Below are 22,277 nucleotides of genomic sequence, written 5' to 3' on the forward strand. Positions count from 1 at the left end.
CTCTTCCCCTAAGCTGGTCCCCACAGCCAGACTTAGTCTCTCACTCTTCCCTGTTATCCCACCTGCCTTTGTCTCCCCATAGCTGATTCTCGTAGAACCCTTAGCTGGCCATAATATCAAACAAAATGTGCACTTAGACATTTATTTATTCTTTCTAAAGAAAATGTTTCTGCTACAACAAGGTCCTACTGTATAGCACGGGGAATTACATTCAATATACTGAGATAAACCATAATGGAAAAGAATATAAAAAAGAAGGTCTATATGTGTATAACTGAGTCACTTTGCTGTACAGCAGAGATGGGCACAACACTGTCAATCAACTGTACTTCAGTTAAAAAAAAGTTTCCGCTTTATCACCTAAAACCACATGATATTCATCTTTTTTTTTATTTTAATTTTTTTAACATCTTTATTGGAGTATAATTGCTTCACAATGTTGTGTTAGTTTCTCCTGTATAACAAAGTGAATCAGCTGTATGTATACATATATCCCCATAGCTCCTCCCTCCCACCCTCCCTATCCCACCCCTCTAGGTGGACACAAAGCACTGAGCTGATCTCCCTGTGCTATGCGGCTGCTTCCCACTAGCTATCTGTTTTACATTTGGTAGTGTATATAAGTCCATGCCACTCTCTCACTTCGTCCCAGCTTACCCTTCCCCCTCCCTGTGTCCTCAAGTCCATTCTCTATGTCTATGTAGGTCTTTATTCCTGTCCTGCCCCTAGGTTCATCAGAACCATTTGTTTTTTAGATTCCATATATATGTTTTAGCATACGGTATTTGTTTTTCTCTTTCTGACTTACTTCACTCTGTATGAGACTCTAGGTCCATCCACCTCACTACAAATAACTCAATTTTGTTTCTTTTTATGGCTGAGTAATATTCCATTGTATATGTGCCACATCTTCTTTATCCATTCATCTGTCGATGGACACTTAGGTTGCTTCCATGTCCTGGCTATTGTAAATAGTGCTACAATGAACATTGTGGTACTAGACTCTTTTGGAATTATGGTTTTTGCAGGGTATATGCCCAGTAGTGGGATTGCTGGGTCATATGGTAGTTCTATTTTTAGTTTTTTAAGGAACCTCCATACTGTTCTCCATAGTGGCTGTATCAATTTACATTCCCACCAACAGTGCAAGAGGGTCCCCTTTTCTCCACACCCTCTCCAGCATTTATTGTTTGCAGGTTTTTTGATGCCCATTCTAACTGGTGTGAGGTGATACCTCATTGTAGTTTTGATTTGCATTTCTCTAACGATTAGTGATGTTGAGCATCCTTTCATGTGTTTGCTGGCAATCTGTATATCTTCTTGGGAGAAATGTCTATTTAGGTCTTCTGCCCATTTTTGGATTGGGTTGTTTTTTTGATATTGAGCTGCATGAGCTGCTTGTATATTTTGGAGATTAATCCTTTGTCAGTTGCTTCATTTGCAAATATTTTCTCCCATTCTGAGGGTTGTCTTTTCGTCTTGTTTATGGTTTTCTTTGCTGTGCAAAAGCTTGTTTCATTAGGTCTCATTTGTTTATTTTTGTTTTTATTTCCATTCCTCTAGGAGATGGGTCAAAAAGGATCTTGCTGTGGTTTCTGTCATAGAGTGTTCTGCCTATGTTTTCCTCTAAGAGTTTTATAGTGTCTGGCCGTACATTTAGGTCTTTAATCCATTTTGAGTTTATTTTTGTGTATGGTGTTAGGGAGTGTTCTAATTTCATTCTTTGACATGTAGCTGTCCAGTGTTCCCAGCACCACTTATCGAAGAGGCTCTCTTTTCTCCATTGTATATTCTTGCCTCCTTTATCAAAAATAAGGTGACCATATATGCGTGGGTTTATCTCTGGGCTTTCTATCCTGTTCCATTAATCTGTATTTCTGTTTTTGTGTCAGTACCACACTGTCTTGATTACTGTACCTTTGTAGTAGAGTCTGAAGTCAGGGAGCCTGATTCTTCCAGCTCCATTTTTCTTTCTCAAGATGCTTTGGCTATTCGGGGTCTTTTGTGTCTCCATACAAATTGTGAAGTTTTTTTGTTCTAGTTCTGTGAAAAATGCCAGTGGTAGTTTGATAGGGATTGCACTGAATCTGTAGATTGCTTTGGGTAGTATAGTCATTTTCACGATGTTGATTCTTCCAATCCAAGAACATGGTATATCTCTCCATCTGTTTGTACCATCTTTAATTTCTTTCATCAGTGTCTTATAGTTTTCTGCATACAGGTCTTTTGTGTCCTTAGGTAGGTTTATTCCTAGGTATTTTACTCTTTTTGTTGCAGTGGTAAATGGGAGTGTTTCCTTAATTTCTCTTTCAGATTTTTCATCATTAGTGTATGGGAATGCAAGAGATTTCTGTGCATTAATTTTGTATCCTGCTACTTCACCAAATTCATTGATTAGCTCTAGTAGTTTTCTCGTAGCATCTTTAGGATTCTCTATGTATAGTATCATGTTATCTGCAAACAGTGACAGTTTTACTTCTTCTTTTCCGATTTGGATTCCTTTTACTTCTTTTTCTTCTCTGATGGCTGTGGCTAAAACTTCCAAAACTATGTTGAATAATAGTGGTGAGAGTGGCCAACCTTGTCTTGTTCCCGATCTTAGAGGAAATGGCTTCTGTTTTTCACCATTGAGAACGATGTTGGCCATGGGTTTGTCATATATGGCCTTTACTATGTTGAGGTAGGTTCCCTTTGTGCCTACTTTCTTGAGAGTTTTTATCACAAATTGGTGTTGAATTTTATCGAAAGCTTTTTCTGCATATGTTGCGATGATCATATGTAAACCACATGATATTCATCTTTAATAACTTCCTCCAAAATGAATATCCCAAACTATAGAAGCACCACTCAAAAGAAATTAAATTACTGCTATGTATTTGCGTAGCCTTTACTGATTCCTCTGGCCAAGGGAGAGCAGCATTTGACTGAGTGATTGATTAAATAAATAAATAAATACAATTTATTCTCTCACCTTCTCTAAGTCCCCAAGTTCTTAGAGAAGGATTTTGTCTGTCCCGTCAGTTAGGCTCTAGACCTTCAAGAAAACTGACTTTTAAATAAGTAAGATTTTTTAAAAACTATTTACCACTCAAGTGTGAATTGTACAACTACATTTGCTTCAACATGCTACAGCATTTTTATGGGACTTTTGTATTTTGAGTCAAAGCACTCTACTGTTAGTGGAGACTGAACAGGTGTCCATACATTGGAAGCCTGGCCCAGCCACTGGACGTGTTCATAACACCAAGAGAACGTGATTAGGGCAAAATCCTCTTACATAACAGCCAAAGTCATCCTCCCAGGCACCTCGAAAACTAAAATAAAACCCCAAATCTTAAGTGAGGTCAGTAGTGCCCTTGTAAGCCTCTCACTGGCAGCTCTCGTGGGAACCAGGCGCTGGGCAGCTCTGATACCTGAGGAGCGAGGCCACCATGCTGGGGAGCACAGGGCCTGAGAGTGTTGGGCCCCAGAGCCAGACTACTGGGCGTCTACACGGCTCCCCATCCTGAGCTGGGTGATCCCACATGCGTCACATGAAATCGCCACCTGGGTTTCCTCGTTTATAAGATATGGATAGCACCGTCCTGTATCTCAAAGGGTTACTGTGAAAATAAAGAGTTACTGTCGGTAAAATGCTTCATATGATGCCTACCACACAGTAAGTGTTCAAGAGTAGCTGGTTACTATTAGAGTTCAAAACAGTTCTGGGTTCAATTACAGCCCCGAAGTTTGTAATTTAATATCTTTTTCAGGTAGTTTCCTTCACTTCACTTCCAATTGGTCTCACGGAGTTCTGACTGATTAAATGGTTAAGCAGTACCTTTTAAGAGTATGTGGCAGTTCTGGAGATGGAGGGTGGTGACGGTTGCACAATATGACTGTACTTAAATCTCGCTTATATGATTAAAATGGTCAACCTAATGGATATTGTACCATTTTTTTAGTGCTATAATCGCTCTTAAAAATTTATTTTATTGAAGTATAGTTGATTTACAATGAGTTAATTTCTGCTGTACAGCACAGTGATTCAGTTATACATACATATATATATATATATATATGTATATATTCTTTTTCATATTCTTTTCCATTACGGTTTATCACAGGATATTGAATATCCCTGTGCAATACAGTAGGACCTTGTTGTTTATCCATCCTCTATATATTAGTTTGCCACTGCTAATTCTGAACTCCCCATCCTTCCCTCCCCTACTCCCCTCTCCCTTGGCAACCACAAGTCTGTTCTCTATGTCTGTGAGTCTGTTTTTGTTTCATAGATAAGTTCATTTGTGTCATATTTTAGATGTAAGTGAGATCATATGTACCATAATTTTTTTTTAAAAGAGTGTAAGATGAGACTTTGGAGTGAAATTGTCATATTAACTGAAACTCCCTGGTTTCAGTCATGAGGAAAAGGATACTCAGAAACATACAACTTTGGCCCAAAGTCACAGAGTGGGCCTCTAATGATGCTGAGAGTAGAAACTGGCTTCCCAAACTCCCAGACACTGTTCCAACCACCAAACAGAGCCTCCCGTCATTCACTTATCTGCTGACTTCTACACCAGACACAGCAGAAGGAAGAGCTGAAATCCAAACTAGTCATTGGAAAGATATCATTTTGGGGGGGATAAACAATGAGGGCCCAGAATTTTATACGTGTGTGTGTGTGTAATTTAATTATGTATTTCGAGGGGGCTAGAGTTAGCAATACTCAAGGGTGGGGGAAATCATGATCTGATATTCAAAACAATCTTTTGATAGAAAAGAAAATGTCACAGAAAACAAAGTCTCTACATCCAAAAAACTGCTAAGGCAGGGAAAGAAGTTTAACCAAAAAAGGTGGTACATGTGCTCATCACTGCATATAAAAAAAACTGGGATGTATCAATGTAACTTAATTTTTAATTTTCATACTGGCATTGTAGACACTTGAGAAAGCTGTATCTTGCAGGCTTGACTTAACTTTTTTTCCTTAAAAATCTGGAATATAATCTTATAGCATTTACTGGAATAAACAGTACAAAGCATTTGAAAAAAAAAAAAAAGGTGGTACATTTCTACAAGCTGTCTCAACTAAGAGGACCGACTACACAGTAAAATTAATCCATATAGCTGTAATTATGATGAGGGTAACAAGATCTCATGAATTCACAATCTCCATGGATCATTATGTAGTAAGAAGTGGACAATGTTTTGCCTTCTGTGATCACACTAAGGGAACCTAACTTCTCTCACATGAATCATATTGCAAAGGTGACATTCAAATTTCCTGTGTGATTAAATCCAATTTAATCAATATTTACTAAGCACCTACCATGTGCAGGGAACTGTCCTCAGGACTGGGTGTGAAAGCAAAAACAACGGACATAATTCTTGTCCTGGGTGTACAGTGGAGTGGTATCACAGGTCATTTAACTCAAGAGCATGGATAAAGTGACTACTTGCATAGCACGGCAACATCTAGAGCGTTTTGCTCAATTAGCCCATAAGCCCATGAGCCCACGAGAAGAGAGGGGCTGCCTGAACATGCCCTTCCTTCAGTGAGTCTCAGACCCCACGTGCTTCTCAGAGTACGTGCACCTGCCCGTTAAGAGTACTTCTACTGTTTAAAGATAAGTACTTCTTGTACATCATGACTTTTTAACACGGCCAGTGGTTTATCTGTTACCCAACCTCAGTCTGTTCCAGTGTCAGAGGAAAAATTGGGACATTTAAAGGTAATTTTGACTGTAGATGAATTTTCACCTCACACTATGACTCTAGAATCTAAGAAGCAATTCCATGAGCTAACTACCATGTGGTTAAGAGTCAGACCATCTGGTGTGATTCTCAGCTCCATTATTTAACCTGCTGGGTGATGTTAACCTCTCTGTACCTCCGTTACCTTATCAGTTACAACCAGGAAAATAAGAATATCTGCCCTCTTACGGTCATGGTGAAGATCAAATGAGAAAATGTGCATGACACAAAGCAGTGCTTACTGCATAGTAACTTGTCATTGTTGCTGTTAACACACATGCATCTAACTACAATACAAGGCGGTGCACGATAAGAGATATACAGGAGGTAAAAAGTGCAGGAGTGCAGAAGAGCCCAAGTAAATCCCTTGGGAGGGTCTGGAGGGGAACTAAGAAGTTTTGATGAAGGAAGGAGTGGGTGGAGGGTGGAATGGGGATAGTGGGTGACCAAGAGCAACATGAATGGAGACACAGACAGCTGACTGTTCAAGGGCAATCCCAAGGAGTGACAAATATTGGAACTGGCTGCATGTGGGCATATTTGTACAGGAAGTAGCCGAGTCCTCTTGGGACCCCAAAATAGGGAGTCTGGAATGCCAGGCCCAGAAGTCACGAATGTTGCGAGCGATGTGGGAGTCATCAAAGACACTCTGAGCAGAAGTGTCTCAGCTCCCCAGTGGAAGATAACTCAGTGTGGCGAGATGGACTGGAAAGGGGAGACCCATAGCAACGATACAAGTGAGGAGGCTAGGTGATGGCGAGGGCCCCAGGGGGAAGGGAAGGGGAGAAAATGACAACAGCAACTGAGACAAGTCTGAGATGGAACATACCACCAAACTGTTGAAGCAAAGCTTTGGACAACTGTCAAACCGTGATTTGTAGACAACCTGACTCAGGCTTAATACTAAACTGGCAATACTGGAATAGAAATAAATTCTGGCAATGGCCTTCCTATAAGCCAAACCTGATCCCGTAGCCATGAAGTGGCCAACACTATCCTATAAAGAGTCCAATTCTATAGAAACTTTATAGCCACTATTCATGAAGCACTCCAGGCAGCATTCATCATATATGTATTAGTATAAATACATGTAGAAAAACTTTTCAAAAACAAAGACGTCAACGGGCTAAAGGAATGTTCTAACCCTTTATACTTCCATAGCAGTATTTCAATGGGCTCTTCACATATTTCACAAATGTTTCCAAGCTTTAGTTTCCAAATTAAAATGTATGCTAAATCCTTCTCTAAATCTGGGCTTTAAAAACGATGCCTTGCTTGAAGGAATGTGCATTTAATTACTATATCCCTGGGAGCTATGAATCTCTAGGAAATCGTCCAAAGATCTTTCTTAGTTTGATTCAAGTAATAAATATTCAAAAAGGGTAGGGTAAGCAGAACTACAGAGGAAGCCTTGAAGTGAACAATATGGGGCAAATTTTTGTTATTTAAATAACAACCTGCAGAGGAAGACTTAGCAATAACAATTTCCTTTTCATCATCCAGAGAATCTTCAAACTTAGCTTCTTTGCAGACTTACACAAGAAATTCATGTGAAAAGAAAATTAAACAGTGTACAAATGCTGATGGTCCCTATGTCACCATTTAGGAGAGACTTGCGAATTCAGACACACCAAATCTGAGAGGGCAAAGGCAGGCAATTATTTCTTCCGAGAAAAAAATTCATGAGGGGATTATTTCTGTACTTACCTAAAATATTCTCATGCCTCAGCATCACAGTGTTGTACAATTCTGTTTCCCTGAACCACGACTTCTCATCCCGGGAGGAGAAGATCTTCACAGCGACATTCTCCCCTTGCCAGCTGCCCCTCCACACCTCACCATACCTGCCTTTCCCTGTGGAAAGCAACACAGAGGTGACATTGGACAGTAGGACAGGACAGGTAGCCAGCGAACTTCACGCTAGCAACTCTTAATCCCTCCCATGGAAAAACACAACTCAGGGGTATAAATACCACTACTTTTTGCCTGTAAAGACATCCAAAAATAAGGTGGAAACTGCCCCTCCCGGCCACCCTACTGTGCTATCAAATGAAACACTCTCAGAGTCTGCATCTGTACAATGAGCTGGTAATTACAAAGTTTACATTTACATTCCTCTGTGAAAAGGTATGAAATGCATATGGTTTGTAAAAGCACATGAAAGTTAGTAAAACTTAGACAATGGTACAGATTATTAGATTTCAATGTTGATGAAAGCCAAAAAGCGTGTATGGGGCTTAACTGAGTAACTTACTTGATTCCTTCCCTTAATAAAGGATCAACATAGGCATTTTCTAAGAGTCCAAATTTGTGAATTTACATATGCATTTATATTTTTCACAAAGGAGATCATTAAGTTTGAGATATGCGTTCTGAAGGATTAACACACACACGCACACACACACACAGAACAATGCTGTGTAGGAGATCGACAGGCGGCCACTGCCATCCTTAAAGGATTTCTTGGCAGAGGATATATTTCAAAAGAGGATTTGCGAAGTCTTAAACACATAATCCCAGAACAGTCCTGATTTCTGACACTGGTCATGGGTGTTCGCTTGCAAGACAGTCCCTGTGATGCCACAAGTGGGTGACACTGAAAAGGCCACTTGGAGAAGACATTTTCAGAAAACGGTGACGAGCTGTGATCTGATCTGAGGAGTTCGTGCCCCCTCCTGCAGCCCCAGCACATCGGTCAGCTTGTCAACTACATGCTCCTGCTCCCGTTTTTCTCCTTAATGACAGGCAGGTGATCAGGGAGGTTGGGAGGACGAGGGAATTACCACGAGACTGTGGGGATCAACACGGGGTATGATCAAGGTGAAGACAGACGCGGCAGCTAGAAAACGATGCAGCAGGAGATACGAGTTGCAGGGCAGCGGGGCTTTCCACCAAGGCAAGTGGCTGCTGGGAATCCCAGCTGGTAATAAGCTGCTGCGGCACCACCTGTATATACAGGAATGCAGCTCTCTGCTGGAAAACTAAGTCGCTGAGAACCCAGACATGGAGAGAGAAAGCATGTCTGTCCAGGAGATTATGTCTGGACATAATCAAAACTGCTCAATCTAGATTCCCTTACGATAAGCAATGTCCCTACTAAATACCAGTGACTAATCCAAAAGAGCGTTAAATGAAGCCAGTAAGTGGTCTTTCATGGGCCACTGTCAAGTCACAAAAATAGTATCTAGTGCAGGATTAATTTGAATAAAGTCATAGCAATTGCCCAGCATTTGTAGTTTAAGATGAAGGCTAGTGCTAAGATCTACAAAATCGACTGCTACAAAAGGGAACGCTCATCTTTTCCTGCCTTTGGTTCCATTCTGTATCTTTATTTGCCCTTTGTCCTCATATTCTCATTAGGAAGGAGAGAAAAATATCCCAGAGCATTGTGGACATTACTATACAGTTGCCTTAAATCCTATTTTTTTTAGAGGAAACAGAGATAGATGTCAGCGTTAAGTAGACAGAATTGAAACAGAAACCTACTTAAATGGCTTTCAAAGGCTGTTAAGTTGTCAAATGCTTTTTGCAAATGCAACCTTATGCGGAAGTCCCTGAAAACAGAAGCAGAGCTGCCCAGAAGTCCTGGCCATGGAGACCCTAAAGGGGGGGTCCCTAAAGCACCTAAAATTTGGAAATTCATTGATCACCATCTGTAACAACTGATCTAGTTAGTCCAACTTCTCGTGTTTTTCAACCAAAAATGGTAACATATTATCCAAACAGTTCATTACATATATTTTTATTCAAGCCTGTACTACATGAACACTAACTAGATGCTACTGAAAGGCATGGCTCTTTAGCACTGAACCAATAAAATGCTATAATTGAACATAAACTATTTCAAAAAATGCTGAAGAATATCTATACAACCGGAAACAGTATGCATTTTTAAAGGTGCAGTATTATTTTGCCCTTTGGACTCTGGGGTCCATCTCTGAGGACCGGTCATGAGGGCTGCTGCTCTGTGAATGGTGAGTGGCCATGGGACAGGAGGATGGGGGGTAATGTCCCCCTTCACTTCTTACCCCTACCCAGGCACCCTTGTTCATAAGCAAACAGGACGTTAGCTGGTACAAGAGGACAACTCTGGCTGTAAGCAGTGAGCACGCCGGGGGCTTTTCCATTTTTAGTTTCTCTACACACAGTCCGCCGTGGAGGAGAAGCATGAAGTTGGAGTTCAGAAACAGCTGTAGTAGCTACAGACATAGAGAAAAGGCCACAGGCTCCTCCTGCTGGCCACCTGTGTGCCTGAAGGTGGCAGTCACTTTTCCTACCTCTGCCCACCACCCCCTTCCACTGCTGCATTTGGGGGTGTCCTGGTTTCCATGAAAACAGGAAGAAAAGTCAGAGGATAGCAGCCAAGTGGTGAAGGCAGCCTATGTTGGCTCGTCACCTCCCAAAAGCAAAAGATGATATGGCAAGAGCTGCAAAGCCAGCCCCCCAAAACTGGGAGAACCAGGAGAGTATGGAGATGTTTCTAATCCGTTATTGCTACTGTGGCCATCCCTGCATGCCATCTAAAGGAGAAATGAATGAAAACTGTCATGTGACTTGCAAATGCCCACCTCATAAAAGTAAAACTAATAAAAATCAGGACTTTAAAAAAGAAAAGCATTTGCACCACCTTCCTAGAGGGCAATCCGGCAATATATAAGACAAGCCATAAAAAGTCACAAATTTTGACCCAGGAACCCCAATTCCTAGAAATTTATTCTGCGTACTCAAAAGAAGCAACGTGTGCAAAACATTTGTCAAACAGTATTGTTAAAGTTATCACGCAATAGACAATTACATAATCTTTAAAATACCTGTGATGTGTACAAATACATGAATATGTGTGTGAGCTTAAAACTGAAAACAGGGACAAATTATATACACACTATGATTATATCTCTATACAAATACGTTCCAATATGGGAAAAAATGTGAGAGACCACAGAGAAATGTACACAGCTCTTGTTTAAATAAAGCAGTTATGAAGGGTAGCTTTGGTACATTTATTTCATTTTTTTTTAAGGCAGGGGAAGAGTGAGGAAGTATAAAATTGCAATAATCAAGTTGACTGTCCAAAAGCCGACTTACCTCAGATTCCCCAATGCCTATGGTCAGGAGCAGCCATGTTAGTTCATTTTCAAGCATTCCCATCATCCTGAAGGGTCTACTTAAAACTGAAATCTTTTGGCTGGGCACTCTGTATCCTGCCTAGTGGATACTAGTTCTTTGACAAGAACTTCACCAAGTTCAAGTGCTCCAACACAAGTCACAGATTAGAGGCAAACTACCCCATGGTTACCTCACATCTCCTGACGTTTAACAAGCAAGAGGCAACACGAAGCAGATTTTCCAAGGCCCATCCTACTTCTAGAACCACAGCACATAACCCGCAAAGAAAGGGAAAAAAGAATTACCAACACACTCCAGCAGTGTGATCTGACGGGCTACCGTTCTTTGTACCAGAAAAGGAAGACCAGAGCCGCTTCCCGACGTACACGAATGATCCAATAAATCCTGTGGTTCAAAACAAGGAGAAAGAGAAAGTATTGAGGAACTGCTCCCAGGTTAGAGTATGAGCGTGCACGTGGGTGTAACTTGCACGGAGGCAGCGGTCCTGGACACATGGCCTGTTCGTGTGCATGGAAAGCCCCACTGGAGGAAGAACTGGTTTTATTTCTTAGGAAAACCAGAAGCTAGCCCTTTCCCTAATATGGGATAGGTTTTCCTGAGGGATGAGTAGTCCTTTCTTGTATCCAGAGTTGTAGAAGAAAATATATAAAGAAAGAAGCTGAGTGGACAAAGTCAAAGATGTAAATTAATAAGTCCAAGATGCAGGGCTGAGCCCAAGGGGAAACAGTAGCTAGAACAGCAAGTGGAGCAAAAATCAAAGGCCTTCAAGTCCAAGAGCTGAGCAACATTGACCATATTCGGCCCTGCTCAGAATACCTATCAAAGGATGCACTTTAGTTGCCATGCCAAGGAACTCTAATAAGGAACAAACAAATTAGGAATAAGGACCAAATGACTCTAATGTTGTTTGTCTTGTAAAGACTCCAATGGCCATCTGAGTCCTCAGACTGGTACACCCAAGCAGAGAGGGCTACCTGGATGGAGGTTGCTAGGTAGGTGGGGAACAAGAGTCACAAAATTAACACCACTATGACATTTCTCTTTTTTTTGTTAACAGTTGTCTACTTTTTTAAAAAAAAAAAATTATTTTTATTGAAAGACTCTTTAAATTCTATAGTGCTTTACCATTTTCAAAAGTTTCTCACACATGATTTCATATACTGTATGTCATTCTCGATGTCAGTTACCCACAAAGCAGAGAGAAAAAATATGACTTTCATTGAAACATAAAACCATGCCCCAAATCTACTTCTAAAAATGAACACACTGCAAAAAAGATTCCCAATTAGTTCATTCATAAATTTTCCCTTCTTACTCTCAGTGCAAGCCAAGAAGCAGAAGCCTTTTTGAATCAGGAATGGATTATCTATAATAAACAATATTGTGCCCATGGTGATCGTGGGAAGGTTGCAGTAATGTTGATCTAACACTCCCCAAAGCTGTCCTTTCCCAAACATTTTAGCTGGCCTGTTACATTAATACATTGCCTTGTTTGAGTTTCATTGTCTCTTACTTACTCTGAGCACCACTGTGAAGTACTGTTGATCAGCAAAATTACCAAAATCTGAACATCTAAAGGAAGAAATTTAGAATCCTTAAAAGCCGCAAAATGGATATTCAACAAGAAACTGAATGTAGATGAAGTAGAGTTTCACACCTCACTCTTTTGCTGTTCGTTTTTCTCTTTATTCATTCAATTTTTTTGAGAGAATAATTCTGAAATTACTATAAAACTAATGTGTTGTTTTTTCATAATGTACAATCCTGGTTCTAAACCTAGTTCATAGACTTCAGGGAGGGTGGAATCGACCAACTTCAGGGAGGGTGGAATCGACCAAAGACTAACAAACATCTACTTCAACTCTTGGATCCCAAGACTTATTTTTCAGTGTAGGAGAGCTGTTTAGTAAGGTATGCATTGCTGAGTCATATAAATGAGAATATCACTTAAATAAGCAAGTATGTAGACCAATAATGACAACTTGTTTTAAACAGTGTTGTTTACTGTGTCATTATATCGTGATATACTGTCATCTAAAACGGTTGAGTTGAGAAGACTATTTTAGCATATTTGAAAGCATTCTGCTTTCAAAATTATGGAAGCCATTTAAATAATAATTTACACTAGAGATTACTATCAGTGCCCAATGTGGTTAGTTATGTTAGCAGTTCTGAGGAACAAAGTTCTGACTACTGCTAAAGTTTTGTCAAGATTCAGCCTTGTATCGTCCTTGCTCCTAACTCAATGAACTCATTTAATTTGCCTTAAAACTTGAAACAAACTTCTAAGTACACTTCTAAAGAAAAACTATATTTTTCTACTTTTTGAATGAAATGTCCTTATCTCCTCTTTTCCCAGTTTCACTGTGGCACAATTAAATAGGTAGGTAAAAGGAAGCTAAACAAGGTTCCTTCCCCTTTTTTTTCATACAAAAAAGTACACTTGACTGTGGCCCAGTGACAGGGAAGGCAGTAGGATGGGATATTCCCCAGCCTGTATCAGCCACCATCACATGTTTTAATAACTCGCCAAGGGTAGTAGTCCCGGTGTAGCACCTGAGCTACAAAGACTGGTGAGGGCAAGTCTTCTCCAGCAAAAAGCCTTAACTGCAGAACTCCCAGACACTTTTAAGTTTGTCGCCTAGCACAACAAGACTTAATACAGATGATCTTATGTGATGGCATTAAATAACACTGAATCACATTAAAAGCTACCACCTTGACCATCTTTCAATTCATCAGTCAACGACAAGGAGAGTCTCGATTTAGTACTGGCATGACTTTAACATCTTTCTAACACAAATCTTCACCTTTTTTAAGGGGGGCATCCGACTCAGCACAGTACCCCTATAGAAAGTTATTACTTTTCCTTTCGGCACTTGATGGTAACCTATTCAGTAGCATGCAATCCCTTTTCTCACTTAAAAGTTTAAAGGTGCTTTAAAATTAACACTTGACAAACAATTTTAAAAAGTGAAAAAAGGAAGACAGTCGCTTTTTAATGTGATTTCATCATTTTAAAATGTGCAAAAGAGTAACTTTAAAATATACAAATACAATGGTTCCAAACCCTCTGCTAGGGTAGCTGCTAGCCATACGTTGACACTGAGACAGTGAAATGTGGCTGATCTGAACCGATATGTGCTGTACGTATAAAATATACAGATTTTGAAAATTTAGTTTAAAAAAAAAAAGATGCAAAATATCTCATTAATAATTCTTTAATTATATGTTGAAATGATAATAATTATATATGTTAGGTTAAGTATATTCTTAAAATTAATATCACCTGTGAGGTTTTTTTAACGTTTTTTAAGATGGCTACTAGAACATTTTAAATTACAGATGTGCCGCACGTGCATCTATTGCTATTGGACAGCACTGGTTTAACCAAATGAGTGCAGTCCACAAGGGGGCGGCACAGGAGCACGAAAGATTTAATAGCTGCTTTTTTGGATGTCAGGTTTTAAAAGTCTTAAATTACAGGGTGCTGAAATAATCTAGAAGGGAAAGTGATTTTTAATATTAAGCAAAAGGTGCTTTTTTTTGAAAGCGCTTTTACTGCTTAAAAATAGAGTAACTGAGTACCATAAATTCCAAGCCCTCCCCCACCATCAAAATTATAGGCAACCGTTGTCTGTCCCTGTCCCTTTACTCCCAAAAGAAAAATAACTACCAAGAATCGACTAAAATAAATCCACTCTCTCATTTAATGTAAATGTCTGTCTAAAATAAATGTTCTCATGTAGGGGAGACTAAACTCACACAGGGGTGCCGGCATATACTTGCTTAAGACGTAAGTGACCAGCAGCATGTGTGCACTCACTGTCCCATCACCAGTTACCGGTTAGCATTTCGTGCTTGAAATAAGAAAGCATCTTCAGCCATCTTTGTTATGCTTGGGGTCCCCTGGGGCCACAAACTCACTGCTAACGTGCTGTCTCCGACATTGGTGGTGATGAGCCCTTCGATGGTGCCATACTCCACATCTCTGGGGTTGAGGCGTTCTTGGTTACGCCTTTTAAATTTTCGGAGAGCAACTCCCAGCAGGCAAGCTAGAAGGCAGACTGCAAACACTACAGACAGAATGATGAGGCCAACCTCCAAGTGGAAATTCTGTGTTCCAGGAAAGGACTTCCCTGGAGATGGGAGAGAGAAGGGTAATTGGCTGTAAGGATCATTGTTCACTTATTATTTAGCATAACCAATGCCTAACAAGTAGCTCGCTCCTGATCCTGACCACATAGTCTCATAAGTCACAAAGTGTTGAAACTAAAAGACTTCCTAATACCTGGCCAACAGCCCAGTCATTTAACCATTATTCATTTAGACACAATAGGAGTTTGAAAAAATTCCACTGAGAACCAATTTATTAATGCATCGATGTGAAAAGTGTTTTTAAAATATAAAGTACTATACAAATCTCTGATACTATCCTTATTAACCTGGATTTGATCTGTAAGGATGTTTTACCATCAAACCCTTACAGACAGACACTATGCTGTAATATTCCTATGAGAAAGTGCTATCTGAGTTAAGACCAAATTATCCAATCTGTGGTCTCTCTCTTCAATGTATCTTCGATGTCTACTGCTGAATTCTCATTGCTATTTTTACATCATGATTTCTGCCTAGGAACGTATTCATTCACCTGTTCTCTAACTCGCTTATTCAACATTCATTCACTCACTCAAAACGTTCTATCATTGATTCACTCACTCACCTAATCACTCATTCACTCTCTGGCTCAGACATTATTACATACCCTTTCAAACATTTGTGCATTCACTCGAATACTCACATGTCACTCGAGCAAATATTCACTTTGCCTGGTGAGTTAAATCAAAGTTTCTCAGTTGCATAGTGAAGGTCCATAATTAAAAGATCCCAAGGCAATAATCACCTCTGAATTTCAGACCCTTTTCTGACATCACGTCACCAAGCCCTGTTCTTCCCCACGTATGCCTTACTCTTTCCACGTCCCTGGCCTCTTCAGCCATCCAATCTCAAGCCGAACTTCCTTTATAAATTTCTTTTAACTTTCCAAATCCAAATTAATCAACAACTTGGCACATGTCACTTGTATGATAAAGTGTAAAGCTAATTATGTACAGCATTAAATTATGAATATTGTGCCTCCTTAATTAAATCAGAAATTCCTTAAGAAAATAAACTCTGTGTTACAACTCTAATCTGGCAGAGTGTTCTGCAGATTAGAAACTTTTCATACTGCAGATATAATTTTTATGTGAATGCAGACATTTCTTCATGGTCCATCCACTCTGTTAATAGCAATTTAACTCACAAGGTTTAAGAATTTATCCCATCAAGTACCCTTTTAGGTTTAACCATTAAATACTTGATCTCGCTTATAAAAACATCTCTTTTTATTAAAAAATCTCTTTTATTATTGAACCCTATTTGCTTATCAGACTTTAACCTTTTCTATATACCTTAAGGTCCTCACCATAACTTCAAAAATTATGAATTATGTAACATGATCTTGTATCAATTTTTTACATTTTTCTGTCTCCCCCCTTTCTGGCTGACATTTCTGGCCGTGGATGCTCTTAGTAGCCTCTCCTACCGTTTATTTCTTCTTTTGTGCGTGCAAAATTGATTAAGTATGTCTATTAAAAATGTAGCCTGCGCGACTGGAGCCTGTGCTCCACAACAAGAGAGGCCGCGATAGTGAGAGGCCCGCGCACCGCGATGAAGAGTGGCCCCCTCTTGCCACAACTAGAGAAAGCCCTCGCACAGAAACAAAGACCCAATACAGCCAAAAAATAAATAAATAAATAAAAGCTTTCATCATTAAAAAAAAATTATGATTTAAAAAAAAAACCTGAACTATATATTAGGAGAGTAAATTTGGCTTGGACTGAGTCTACAAAGACCAAGGTACATTCATGTTTGTAGGGACTCTGAGATAGCAATTTAGGGCTCATTTTATGAGGAAACAGTTTCAGAGGAGGACTGAAATCCATATTGACTATAATACGGAGAAGATTCCACATAAACTACAAGGTTGGTGTGAAATCTCACCCAGCTTCGAGTTTCGGTGACAGATTGCTGGGCATCAGATACAGGTTGTCTCCTTCCTCGTAAAGAAGGAAAGGTATTCCACTCAGACATCAGAGTCTTATGTTCCACTTTCCTCCCTACACGCTCAACATAGAGATGAGCATTTACGGAGCAGAACTGTTTCAGAAACTATGACATCACAGCTCCTTTCAGAAAAGGATGTCAGGAGCTGTTCACCTGCTCATGACCACCAAGAGAGATCTGGTCAGCCAAGCCATCCCCAAGGTAGACATCACCTTGCTCACTTTCCCGAAAACATCCATCCTCCTTGTAGATTCCAAAAGGCCACACCTTTCTCCTCCTCACCAGAGGGACTTCCCTTGTCACCCACTGTTGGAAGAGCAGGAGGAAAGCCTTGTGGCTACTTACATCTTTAACCCACACAGAATCAGGACAATACTAGCAAAAACCCTTGATCTAGAAATAGGAAAGTCCACGGGAACCTTTAGTGGGCAGCTGGGCCGTGATGTTCCTGTTACACCAGTCCCCTTGGCAGCACTCCACAGCTTGGCCAGGTGACGGCGGGGTCTTACAGGTCATCTTCCCCTGCTCATAGACCTGGAAGCAGCCTTTCTGGTAGACGTGGAAGCCATCGTTTATGCTCAGCGAGGAAAAGCACTGCTGGCCTTCACAGTGGTCCTCATTTCCACAGGAGAGGCCTTCACACACACACATGTAAAGTCTGGGGTTAACCTTGGGCTTCTCATCTGCAAAGGGAAGAGAGGAAGGAAAACAAAAAAATCACCGCATGGGTTTTAACCCCATTGGGGGAACGAAACAGTCTCTCCAAGACCATTACAAACACGTTAACCGAAGTCAGGTGAAGTATCACCACTGGCCATGATTTCCATATTTCTGTTATCTTGTAACTCTCAGCTGACCAACCACCAAATAATAATCGCTTCTCAAGATATGAATGTGTTTATATAAGCTGGGTACTCTTAAGAATGGTTATCATCTGTCCACAGGTTTCTGAAAATGAACTTCTCCCACTGTGGTTTTCATGGTATCTCTGGTCTGATGGGCTCTCACATCCCGATTCTTGAACCAAAATAAAATGTTTTACCAGAACATAATGCTCATCACCTTTATTTTGTGTTTTAAAAAAAGGCTCCTAAATATATGGCAGCTGTTAATACCAGCTCCCGTGAGCTCCACACGAACCTCCATCAACTACTAATACAGGATTGCTGACGTTGCTGCCGTCACCTGTCTGCTTCAGAAATACATCAGTATAGTAAGAGTTCACAAGGATGCACAGTCTATACTTACATATCCATATTATCAATATTTTCAGCTAAACGTCTAGATTAATTTTTCAGTAGTAGAACACTGAAGTTTTTACATTAATTACGAGATTAAACACTGCTCAAACATTTTCAACTGGCAGAAACAAGTTGGCACCAATTATTGAGGGTGAGGGCACAAAAAGACAAAGGGAATAAAACAATGTTTGAACAGTAAGGTAACAGGTGGGACCAAAGGAATAGCCCACACAGGTGGCGGGTCCAAGGTGCTAGATGCATCATCAGTGAATCACACCTAACCAGACCTCCTAATTGCCTCTTTCTGAAAACACTCATTTGCAGTTTCATCTTTCAAATCACTCTTTCTTTCCCCCTCCTTTGTTAGAATAATTAGTTCAGACTTGCTGGTCCCAACAGTTTCCACCAGTGGGGAAGGAAAGTGAAGACAGAATGTAAACAGCCAAGTCCTAGAGGCCACTGATGAGCTTGATGAGACCACTTTCACCAAAGCACTGTTCATATAAAGAGAGTCAGCTTTCAAAACTCCCTCCGAAGGTCTACAGCACAGACAGGCTGCCTTCTAATCCCCGAACCCTCTGTAGCAGGTCTGTGAGAGAACTGCTTCTTTCTTAAAATAACAGGTTAGATGGCTGTGCTTTCAAGAGGAGACCTTAAGGTAAGGTCTTTGAAAATGTCAAGTTCATTTACACAGATTTGTGTGGGTGTGTGTAGAGGTGTGGGTTATCTCAAAAAGAGAAAAAGCATTCTTCATCTTTCTTCTTCCCTCTTCAAAGGAGTGAAAAATAGTTCACTGCCCACTGTAATGTGGGTGCCTTGTCCCACAGAGTAAGGGCATGCAGACACACAGACACAAGCCTTCTATTTATAATTGACTTGCTAGGTCTTTTGAAAACCAAAAGGGGCTCATCCAAGAGCAAAGACATGCCCGAAAGCAGAAAATCCAAAATAGCCGCTGACAGTGTATGTATGTCACCAGACTCACCCCCGAGGATCAAGAGCCCGCAGACATTTTTAATGAGCAATAACTTTAATGAGCCAAGGGACAGTCTTTATTCCTCCCTGCCTAGAGAAATCCAAGAGAAATTGCAGCACCAATCTATTTCTATGAGGATGAGAAACATATATATCTGTTGACATAACCCAGCAAAAAGTTTACACCTGCCAAAATCAAGTTGAAAGATAATATTTCTAGGGAGTCTAGACATGCTTGCCACTCTCAAATGGCACAAAGCTGGGCTGAGAGTTGCCAACTATGCTGCCCAACAGGTGATGATCCTTTGGAGGGAAACGGATGGGTGGGGTGAGGGGCAGAGTTAGTGGTGTCATATTGGTTTGTGATCACAGCAGCGAATTAAAAAGACTATATTCAAAAACTGCGGGGGCTTCCCTGGTGGCGCAGTGGTTGAGAATCTGCCTGCCAATGCAGGGGACACGGGTTCGAGCCCTGGTCTGGGAAGATCCCACATGCCGCGGGGCAACTAGGCCCGTGAGCCACAACTACCGAGCCTGCGCGTCTGGAGCCTGTGCTCCGCAACAAGAGAGGCCGCGACGGTGAGAGGCCCGCGCACCGCGATGAAGAGTGGCCCCCACTTGCCGCAACTAGAGAAAGCCCTCGCACAGAAACGAAGACCCAACACAGCCATAAATTAATTAATTAATTAATTAATTAATTAATTAATTTTTTAAAAAACTGGGCAATAAGGCAATTTATGTAAATTTGAAACACAAACATGTATTTCAAAACCCTAAATAATTTTTAAAGGTCATTGATATCCAAAAATACATACTTAACACATTAAGGAGGTTGTACCTATTGATGCTGGGTTGGGGAGGTGGGGTTAGTGTTAGGATGAAGGGGTAAAGTGAGAATAATATAGGAGAGGAGCTGATCACAGGCTGATAATGAATTGAGGAGTACGAATCACGCCCTCGCTGCACCTACGGTCCCCCAGGAACAACAGCAAACAGTAACTGTAGACCATACAGGGTTCACTCATCACTGATCCTATGGGAATGGATGGTCCAGGGTACCAAAGAATTAATGACACTCTGTGGTTCAAATAAAAAACTGTCAATTAAAAAAAATAAAATAACAACAATAATAATTTCCCTGGTGTGCCCTCAGAGTGAACTCTGCTCTTAAAGCTCCAGCCCAAACTGAACTCTAGGTGCACAGGTGCAAGAGGCCTACTGCCTTTCCAAGGTCTCTAGCTTTTGAAAGGATGTGGGGACTGTCTGACAGATGTTTAAACTGCAGCCTAGAGGATTTTGCCAGAACTGAGCAGCCTCAAGTAAATACCATCTTTAGTAAGATTCAGCCCACTACAGGCAACTGTGCAGTGCACCCAGGCGTAATGAGGTATAGGTCTTAATCAGATCTCATCCTGTGGGTCCTAAACGAAGTCGAAAACCAAGGTTTTCGTATCTTCCCCACCACAATCAGGAAAAAGGGAAAAAGAGGAAGAAAGACAGCTCAGTAATATGTAATAATTAACTCAATCCCTGCTATGGAGGGACCATAAGCCCAGTTCAGCAGTTAGCAAACGGGAAAGTACAAAACCTTCAACAACTTCGCTTCCTATTTTGCTTTTCACCAACATTTAATCTTCTTGAATTTGTATATTCCCATATAACTGATTAGCAGAGCCCTTCGTGAATCAATTCTTTTATATACAGCCAGATATAAATGAAGACCCTAAATTCACGAGAATGACCCCATACACCCATGCACATGTCTGCACGTACGCACACACTTCAGTTAAACGCCACTTTGGCAATTTCATCCGACAGAGTGGATTAGTCGAAGAGATGCCAAAAGGATTTTCTCAGCTAGGATTACTAATTCAACAAAGCAGGTTAAAAGCAAGGTAGTAACATTTTCAGATCTTAATATCCACAAGTCTAAGGAACACGGCAGGCCCCCCAAATGCCTATGACTCACTGTTTTGGTCTTGTTAAAATTTAGGAATAACCATAGCATGTGTGGGCCTGTGATATCTTATTTGGGGTAGCCTGGTGGGTCGGGGAGGTGTGAGAATTATCACAAAGCTTTTTTAGGGCCCCAAGCAAGGGTCTGTGGACCTCTAATCTCTCAGACCAGGATATAAATACTCTACACATCAGGGAACGCCGAGGAAGGATAATCACCTTCTGTGACTGATTTTCAACAGTCCAGCCAGGAAGCACCGCATCTGATATAAAGCATTTTACACTTGCCTGTGCTAATAACTAGGAAGTGCCCTGGCAGAAGGCAGCCAGTCTACTCTACCTAATTGACACTCATTTAAATAATGCAGTAACTGAAACATCAAGCCAGAGGTGTATTCCCTGTGTGCGGAGCTCACCCACGCTGTCTGTTCTAAAGGCCCCTCCCGGCAGTACTCAGTGGCCTGGCTGGCACCCTGTGCCCTCTGCAACCCCAGAACCAGGCCCGTGTGAACACACTCGCAGCCCACCTCTGGCTGGGAGCAGCAGGGAGTCCTCGGCACCACCGGGAAGGAGCCAGGGCTGGCGCCGCAGCCAGAGGTACAGGCTCGGAATCCCAGGGGTTCACCGCAGCCAAAACTTTTAAAAGATTTTTCTTGTTCTGGGCGATACTCACGCGCTCACCATCTGGACACCCCTACTCTCACAGCCTAATCCTAAACTGGCAGAGGAAGAGGCAGAGCAAAGAGCATCGAGGACTTTTTAAGACTGTCCACAGTTTGGGATAATCTCGTGCCTCGTAGTAAACGTACCCGCATTGAAGTCTTACCCGCATTGAAGTCTTAAGTGGGACTGGAGCAATCTGGGCGCAAGCTACACACGGCTCTCCATGCTCTCCCGCCCACCTGCCCAGTCGTGCACTCCAGAATACTCTAAGGCATCTAAACTGATTATCATTCTAAATGGTGAACAAAACCCCATGTTTCCCACTAAAGTCCTTGACAGAAAAGACAAATGAGAAAATGGTCCAAGTCAACCAGCCTGTAGCCGTGATCCCAGGAGTCAGCAAAAGAAACAGGCTGAATCTCTTGTAGGCTCAACTCAAAGCAGCACAAATAATAGGCAGTTATT

At 41.1% G+C, this 22,277-nt stretch overlaps 1 protein-coding gene across 2 annotated transcripts in view; it reads right to left on the minus strand.

Moving 5' to 3' along the window:
- ACVR1 (activin A receptor type 1) overlaps window positions 1-22,277 on the minus strand; it is a 125,287-nt gene that overhangs the window by 19,556 nt on the left and 83,454 nt on the right. For both annotated transcript variants that reach the window (XM_059927918.1, XM_059927917.1), the window contains 4 exons: window positions 17,397-17,660; window positions 14,797-15,008; window positions 11,154-11,253; window positions 7,450-7,596 (listed from right to left, as the gene is read on the minus strand). In XM_059927918.1, the coding sequence (XP_059783901.1) occupies window positions 7,450-7,596; window positions 11,154-11,253; window positions 14,797-15,008; window positions 17,397-17,660 (723 nt within the window). The remainder of the gene's footprint in view (window positions 1-7,449; window positions 7,597-11,153; window positions 11,254-14,796; window positions 15,009-17,396; window positions 17,661-22,277) is intronic.

The sequence above is a fragment of the Balaenoptera ricei genome, chromosome 7 (assembly GCF_028023285.1).
Source record: "Balaenoptera ricei isolate mBalRic1 chromosome 7, mBalRic1.hap2, whole genome shotgun sequence".
Taxonomy (NCBI): Eukaryota; Metazoa; Chordata; class Mammalia; order Artiodactyla; family Balaenopteridae; genus Balaenoptera; species Balaenoptera ricei.